At 52.5% G+C, this 7,806-nt stretch overlaps 1 protein-coding gene across 5 annotated transcripts; it reads right to left on the bottom strand.

The window, feature by feature from the left end:
• Positions 1 to 1,027: 1,027 nt before the first annotated feature.
• LOC142823235 (uncharacterized) lies at positions 1,028 to 7,806 on the bottom strand. Of its 5 annotated transcripts, XM_075913917.1 has the most exons (6): positions 6,917 to 7,806; positions 5,256 to 5,306; positions 4,632 to 4,758; positions 3,923 to 4,036; positions 3,751 to 3,826; positions 3,020 to 3,162 (listed from the first exon to the last, which is right to left on the bottom strand). In XM_075913917.1, exons 1-6 carry the CDS (start codon positions 7,229 to 7,231, stop codon positions 3,153 to 3,155), a joined length of 693 nt encoding a protein of 230 aa, XP_075770032.1. In that variant the 5' UTR covers positions 7,232 to 7,806; the 3' UTR covers positions 3,020 to 3,152. The 5 variants fall into 5 exon arrangements, with proteins under 5 accessions (XP_075770027.1, XP_075770028.1, XP_075770031.1 ...); XM_075913912.1 differs by lacking the exon at positions 3,751 to 3,826 and having other exon boundaries at positions 1,028 to 3,162; positions 6,917 to 7,768; XM_075913913.1 differs by lacking the exon at positions 3,751 to 3,826 and having other exon boundaries at positions 1,028 to 3,159; positions 6,917 to 7,768.

Here is a 7,806-nt window from a genome sequence, read left to right as displayed (position 1 = left end):
AACAAAAATGATTAGGGGTTTGGAACAGAGAGATTAAAAAGACTGGGAGAGAAAAGGGGAGACTAAGGTGGATGGGGGGGGGGGATATAATAGAGGTTTATACAAGCATGACAGGTGTGGAGAAAGTGAATATGGAAAAGTTATTTACTTGTTCCCATCACATAAGAACTAGGAGTCAACCAATGAAATGAACAGGTAATAGGTTTAAAACAAACAAAAGGAAGTTTTTCTTCATGCAGCACTCAGTCAACCTGTGGAACTCCTTGCCAGAGGATGTTGTGAAGACCAGGACTTTTACTAGATACATTCATGGAGGTTAGGTCCATCTGTACTTATTAGCCAGCATGGGTAGGAATGGTGTCCCTTGCCTCTGATTGTCAGAGGTTGGAAATGGATGATAGGGGACGGATCATGTGAGGATTCCCTGTTCTGTTCACTCCCTCTGGGGCACCTGGCCTTGGCCACTGTCAGCAGACAGGACACTGGGCTAGATGGCCCTTTGGTCTGACTCACTATGGCCGTTCTTATGTTCTTTGCGTTGTAGACAGGAGATTTCTAGTCTCATCTACCTGGCACCAGCCCACATCCCCTCCTTTCCTCTGATCAGCTGACATCTCTCGTAGTTCTCTTTAGATCCCTGCAGGGAGGCGCCCGAAAAAGAATCCACCATCTCTAAACCCCTTGTTTTGGGGAGGGAACCCAAGCGAGCACCAAAGCCTTAGGGCTGGGAAGAAGTCAAGATCCTTTTTTCAGGTCGCTCTGCTTCAGTTTAATAACCCACCTCCTGTCCATGGGGGCAAGGCGCCATTTCAGATTTTAGTAGAGAGTGGGCAAGTGGTAATAGTAGGGAAGGGCAGAGTGGGCGCAGGGAGGGAGGGGGGACGGATAGCAGCTTCTGCAGTGTTACTGAGCATGCTCAGTAGCAGCCAAGCAGCAAATCTGGAGGGTAGGAGCAAACTTGTCTCACAAATACCCCCCACGCCATCATCTCTTTCCAAGGGCTAGTAAGGCACATACAAACACTGGATTTTTGGCAGATGTATCTAATCCGTATATACAAGAAAAAACATTAAATAACCATGAGATCCACTCCGTTCTAACACAAATATGTGCTGACATTATGTGGCAAGTCACTTAAAGGACACTGGGTGAGGTTTCAAAAATTAAATGTATGTTCTTAGTTTCCTACTAACTCTGCAGAGAGACCCTCCCGGTCCGGACTCCTGGCTTCTCTCAGCTCTGGGAGGAGACAGGTGTCTAGTGGGTTACAGCAGAAGGTGGATACGTCTCCGTTCTATGTAACAGCAGACTAGCCAAACTGGCTCATGATCATCTTCGTTTTCTTGAGCATCTAATGATCCTTAGTTAATCTTAAGGACAATTCTTCTGTAAGTTTAATCACCCCGCCTCTCTTCATCAATACACTTCCTGCCACAAAGGCTGTGCTGCTCCCAGCTTCTGAATTCATCACATCCCACATGCTCAGGTTGTGTTGTAGTTAAAAGCCTTGTCTCAGTTTGAGGGAAAACATTCAGGGAAATCCAGAGCACCTGCCAAGAGTTTCCTAAACAATGCCATGATCTAAGCACTCATGGGGTCTCTCTCCAGTGTGTGTTGCTCGATGTTCAAGAAGGTCCGATCTATTTATGAAACTTTTTGGGCAGTCCAAACATGTATGGGGTCTGGCTCTTCTGTGGATGGCCTGATGTCTAACAAGGTCTGACCTATGGATGAAACTTTTCCCACAGTCTGAGCATTGATGAGGTCTGTCCCCAGTGTGGCTGCCCTGATGTCTAACAAGGTCTGACCTGCGAGTGAAACTTTTTCCACAGTGTAAGCACTCGTGGGTTTTCTTTCCAGCATGGGTCACCTGCTGGGACAGAAGGGCAAATCTGTTTCTGAATCTTTTCCCACTTTCCAAGCATTTATGGGGTCCCTCTCCCGTGTGGATGGCTTGATGTTTAATAAGATCCGACCTGTATACGAAACCTTTCCCACAGTGTAAGCACTTACAGGGTCGCTCTCCTGTGTGAGCTGCTCGATGTTTAACTAGGCCTGAACTCCATCTGAAACTTTTCCCACAGTCCAAACATTTGTGGGGCCGCTCTCCTGTGTGGACTCTCTGATGGTCATTAAGGAACGACTTCCGTGTGAAACCTTTCCCACAGTAAAAGCACTTATGGGGTAGCTCTCCTGCGTGAACTGGTTGATACCTAACAAGGTTTGACCTCCGTGGAAAAGTTGTCTCAGAGTCCATGCACTTCTGGGATCTCCCTCTGTGAACTGCCTGATGATCCACAAGCTCTGACCTCTGTATGAAGCTTTTCTCACCGTCTAAGCACTTGTGGTGTCTCTCCTCTGCATGGATTGCCTGATGGGTAAGAAAGGCTGGTCTGTCTCTGAAACATTTCCCGCAGTCCAAGCATTTAAAGAGTCTCTCTAATATGTGGATGGCCTGATGTTTAACAAGGTCTGACTTCTCAATGAAACTTTTCCCGCACTCCAAACATTTAAAGAGTCTCTCTGATATGTGGATGGCCTGATGTTTTACAAGGTCTGAGTTGTCTATGAAGCTTTTCCCGCAATCCAAGCACTTATGCAGTTGCTCTTCTATGTCGACTGCCTGATGTGAAATTAGGCCTGACTTCCAAATGAAACAGGTCCAGCACCCGAGGCACCTGTTGGGTTTCTCTCCTGCGTGACTTCCTCCTGGGTTATTAAAATCTGAAGGATTACTGAAGATTTTCGCAGGGGCCAAGCATCGAAGGGGTTTCTCTCCAGAGTGGATTGTCTGGTGTGTGATAAGGTGGGATCTCTCACTGAAGCCTTTCCCACAGTGGAGGCAGTAATAATGTTTCTCTTCCTTTGGATTTGTGTCCTGGGATGGGAGAACCTCATCTCCTGCCCCACATGGAATAGATTCATCTTCTTTCTTCACTGGGAGGTTTCCCAGTAGCCCCTCTGGTCTGGGCCAGTTTCCCCAGGCTTCTCCCTGTTCCAAGCACTGGGAAACATTCCCTTCAGCTCTTCTCACAAAGGTCGCCTGCGGTTCTATCTCTCCAGGAATGTCCTCATATTGAGTCTCTTCCACCTTTACATGCATGATCTCAACTTCGTGATGGGGATCCTCTTCCTCCTTTACACGCACTCTCTCACCACCTGCTGGGAGAGAGAAAGACAGAAAATCTAGATTAGGGATTTAAAATGCCAGTTAACTGGTTATCCAGTGAAATGTGTTATTTAACCAGCTCCTGACTGAAGGGGAAGCGGGCGAGGAAGGGAACGCTTCAGTCTGGCCGGAGCAGCCCCTGCCTGTAGCATGCACGGGAATGCTGTGGACAGGGGTTGCTCTAGCCCTCATTGGTTAACTGGAAAACCTTTCATGTCCCTAATCTAGACAGGAGTTATTGTGCTGGGGGGGAGAGAGAGGAACAGCATGGAGGGGGAAACCCAACACAGTGATTTGGAACCAACCAGTGTTTCTTAATCTTTTTTAAACTGAGGATCACCAGATAATAATTTTTTTGTATGAGGAACACCAAGGATTTCTGGTTCAGCAAAAAAAAAAAAAAAAAGTAAAAAAGGTTGGGGGAAATTATCGACAAAAAAAAGGTCGCCTGCCGCTTTAAGGACAGCCATTTTGAATTCTGTTCTCTGCAGCACACCTCCAGCTGAAGGAACACAGTTTAAGAAACACTGGAATAGACTGAGCTACTGGATTCTGCCTCCAATTCCCACACAAACACTCACAGAGAAAGAAGAGTTGGGAAGAAAACTCCTGCAGCTATCAGGACTGGTGGGAAACGTAAGCGATTATCACCCTGCACTGTGTAAAAGGAGGCAGAACACTTACTCACAGTACATTATTGGTAATCTCAACTTTTTCCTTTCTCCATCAGATGGTCACTATGTCAGTCCTCACCTGTGCAGGTACCTCTCAGGATCTCTCTTTCTTCGCCAGCCTGGAAGTCGGGCACCCAGGGCTCTTCCCCTCGTTCCAGCCGGGCGATCAGCTCAGGTTTGGGAACGGGAAACCCTGCGCAGGGGGTGAAATCAGAGCAGATCAGGGCACGGGGAGGGTGGGGAGAGCGTCTGTCCCAAGGGACATTCCGTGCGTGGAACCTGTCCCCGGGCTCTGCTGGGGAATGTGCAACCCAAGAGGACGGAAACATGGTCACTGAGCCCCCTGGGGAGAGGCAGACGTGTGGGGAGGTGAGAGGAATTGTGACGCCCTCACTAGGAGTTCTCAGGATCTGGGCAGTCTGGGGCCCTTGCTGACACAAACAGCTCTGCAGTCAAACCCCTGCCTGTTTCTAAACCTGAAGAGCTCAGAGCCTGCCCTATAGCTGGAGCTGGTTCCAAAATGGAAGGTAAATCAGGATTGTGCGTGTGAATGGCAATCGATACAGACAGACAGAAACTTGGAAGGGAGGAGAGAGGAGGGGAAAGTTTAGCATGTCCATTATTTTTGACCCATTGGAAAGGGTACAAAGACACAAGTCGCTCTCCCCCGGCAGCTGTGCCCATGGAACCCATTCCTGTCCAGGCCACCTGAGCAGGGAAGAACCTGACCCGTGTCAGACACGCAGACCCCACGGCTCCTAATCCCCGACGGGCCAGGACGCCCTTACCCAGCGAGGTCACCGCCTCGTAGTTCTCCTGCATGACGTCCCTGTAGAGGGCTCTCTGAGCGGGGCCCAGCAGCGCCCCCTGCCCCTGGGTGAAATACACAGCCACCTCCTCGAAGGTCACCCGCATCTGCAACCACAAGAGTCCCCCCGCTCAGCCCCAGCCACAATCCTGCTAATCATGTGATGGAAAAAAAATTACTTCAAGCTCTCTGACGGTGGCAGAGTAGCCAAATCCCACCCCAATGCTGACAGAGCAGCCAGGAGTCTTCAGGGGGTGGGAGGAGATGAGAGCAAATTGTCCCTTCCCACCGACAGAGGAAGGCAGGGTCACATGCCTGCCCGCCACAGGCTGATACAGAGAGCAAACTTCTGAAACGGTAGAAGGACAGGATCCCAGGCAGCTTCCCAGGGTATTTCTCAGCACCCAGTGGGGTCAGATGCCGGACATGGGACCCTGCTCCGTTTTCCCAGCCTTGCCCAGGGGGGTTGTGTCCTGTGTAAAAAATAAGGAGGGATGTGCCCCACTCCTACCTTTGCCCCGATGGGGCTGCTCAGAAACTCAGCAGCTTTATCCCACCCTGTCTCTTCCCTCCTCCCGCCCAGCAACTCCTGGAAACCCCCTACCTGAACTGGCTCCATCCCGGCCATTGCCCAGCCCTGAGAAGACGGGATAATCTGAAGACAAGGCAAATAGAATGGTAGGAATTATTAAGAAAGGGATAGAAAATAAGACTCAGAATATCTTACTGCCCCTGTATAAAACTATGGTACGCCCACATCCTGAATACTGTGTACAGATGTGATCTCCACACCTCAAAAATATATTTTGGCCTTGGAAAGGGTTCAGAAAAGGGCAACTAAAAAGATTAGGGGATTGGAACAGGTCCCATATGAAGAGACTAAAGCGACTCGGACTTTTCAGTTTAGAAAAGAGGAGACTAAGGGGGGATATGATAGAGGTCTATAAAATCATGAGTGGTGTGGAGAGGATGAATAAAAAAATAGTTATGTATTAGTTCCCATAATAGAAGAACTAGAGGACACCAAATGAAATTAATGGGTAGCAGGTTTAAAACTAATAAAAGAAAGTTCTTCTTCACATAGTGTGTAGTCACCCTGTGGAACTCCTTGCCAGAGGAGGAGGTGAAGGCTAGGACTATAACAGAGTTTAAAGAGAAGCTAGTTAATTTCATGGAGGTTAGGTCCATAAACCAGTCTATTAGCCAGGGGATAGAAATGGTGTCCCTGGCCTCTGTCAGAGGCTGGGGATGGATTGCACAAGACAAATTGCTTGATCACCGTCCTCGGTCCACCCCCCCTGGGGCATCTGGAGCAGGCCACTGCTGGCAGACAGGCTACTGGGCTAGTTGGACTTTGGTGTGACCTAGTACGGCCGTTCTTATGTTCTTAGGTTATGTAAGACCAGTGAAACGTGGACACCAACGTCAGGGCCAGGCGGGTGTCAGGCAGGGTGTGAGTCCATTTCACACCCCGATTCCTCCCAAGCTGTCTCCTTACAGACAGAGCTCAGGACTGGGCTGTGGTGAGAAAAAAAAATTAGTTTATTACCACCCAGCAGAACTAAACCTACCAGGGATATTTTAAAACTCTCCTGACAAGCCAAAAAAGGTGCAGAATTGAAGCCGGAGCTGGTGTTGGGAGGGGGGGGGGGGTCTTGCCCCACACTCTAGTGTAACCCCCCTCTAACTTCCCTCTTCCCCCTAAGTAGGGCTGTGTCAGCAGGAGCAGCAAGTGGCTTTTCCTTTCTCACCACTTCCCAGGATCCCCGGAGAGTCAGGCGGCCCAGGGATGGGTCTGGGCGGAGCTAGGAGCCTCCCTCCTCACTTCTTGCTCCTGCTGCCCCTTCCAGTCCCTCCCCTGCCCCCTTTTCATCCTCCCCCCTCTCCAGGGGAGGGCCCCCAGCTGGCACCAACTCGTCCGCCGGTCCCTGAAAGAGCCCTGGGGGCAGAGCCGCTTTCCTGCCCGGCCCCAGGCGCCTTCCTCCGCCTCCCCCCAACACCGGCTGCGGGGCTGGGGCGGGCAGAGCCTCGGGCTGCCCCGGCCACGTGGGAAATTCCCGCCGGTTCCCCTGCTGGACCAGAAGAGTCTGAGCCCCCAGCGCGGCCGGGCTGCTCCTCCCCGCCCCCAAATCCATGGGGCGGGCGGCAGCTGCCCCGGGCCCGGGCGGGGACTCGCAGCCAGCTCCGCCGGGAGCAGCCCGGGGCCAACCCCTCCCCCTGCAGCCCGGGGGCACCGGGGCGCCGCTCCCGGGGGGTCTCTCTTACCTGCCCCCCAAGCGCTGCCCGCCCTGGGGCAGGGGCTGGGCCGGGCCGGGCTGGGGGCGCTGCCCGGGGAGAGGCTCCTGGGGAGGGAGCAGCGGGACTGGCCCGGCCGGAGATTCCCCCTCCCGGCTGCAGCCCGGGCTCCGGGGCCCCGCAGCAGCCCCCGCCGGGGCTCGGGGATCCGGCCCGGAGCCTGGCCCCAGAGTCCCCGCGAGCAGCGGCGGCGAGTCGCTTCCTGCGGCCGGGCCGGAGCCAGCGATCGCTCCCCCCGCGCCTGCTGCTGCTGCTGCTGCTGGGTCCTAGCGAGACACCCGCCATCCGCGCTGCGCTGCGCCCCTGGGCCTGGCTCTGCCCCGCTCACAGACCCCTCGGGAGCAGCCAGACTGGGGGGATGTTTGGTGGCCTCAGAGTGGGGCAGCCCCGCCCGCTGGGGCCGCTCGGAAACTTTTCCTTAATTATGTGAGTAACTTTAGAACAGACCCATAAATACGCCCAGAGGAAAGTGGGGGGCAGGGTCCCTCTGTTGTGGGGAACTGTCTTGCCTCATGCTCTAACCGGGAGGAATTGGTTTGCAGAGGGATCTGAGTCCTCTCCCCTTGTCCCTTCATCCAGTGCCTGCCTGACTTTGAGGTCGCCACTTCCACAATAATCCCAGAAAGGCTGGGCCCGTGATTTTTGTGGGGCTCAACCCCCCAGACTTGGCATCAGTCAGGACAGAGGCGAGGGTGTCCCCACTCCGTGGTCCTGTCCCCGTTCCAGCCTCTTTCCTGCCCATTGCAGAACAAGTACAATATATGAAATAGCAAATAATGAAAACAAAATAAAGAAAAAATGGGGAAGGTGAAAGGAGGGAGAGGACAAGGGAGACTCACAAACAGCTGTAAGGGGATGTC

Source organism: Pelodiscus sinensis, chromosome 32 (genome assembly GCF_049634645.1).
Source record: "Pelodiscus sinensis isolate JC-2024 chromosome 32, ASM4963464v1, whole genome shotgun sequence".
NCBI classification, from domain to species: domain Eukaryota; kingdom Metazoa; phylum Chordata; order Testudines; family Trionychidae; genus Pelodiscus; species Pelodiscus sinensis.
Note: the sequence above shows the minus strand (reverse complement) of the source record. Positions and strands in the feature narration are given on the sequence as shown.

What these genes read in the sequence shown, in the direction of transcription:
- LOC142823235 (XM_075913912.1), bottom strand. Translation starts at nt 7,231, where the DNA reads ATGGCGGGTGTCTCGCTAGGACCCAGCAGCAGCAGCAGCAGCAGGCGC. An exon ending in GGGCAGCGCTTGGGGGGCAG is followed by an intron (nt 5,307 to 6,916) that starts GTAAGAGAGACC and finishes CCTTGTCTTCAG; the next exon opens with ATTATCCCGTCTTCTCAGGG. An exon ending in CGAGGCGGTGACCTCGCTGG is followed by an intron (nt 4,037 to 4,631) that starts GTAAGGGCGTCC and finishes CCCCCTGCGCAG; the next exon opens with GGTTTCCCGTTCCCAAACCT.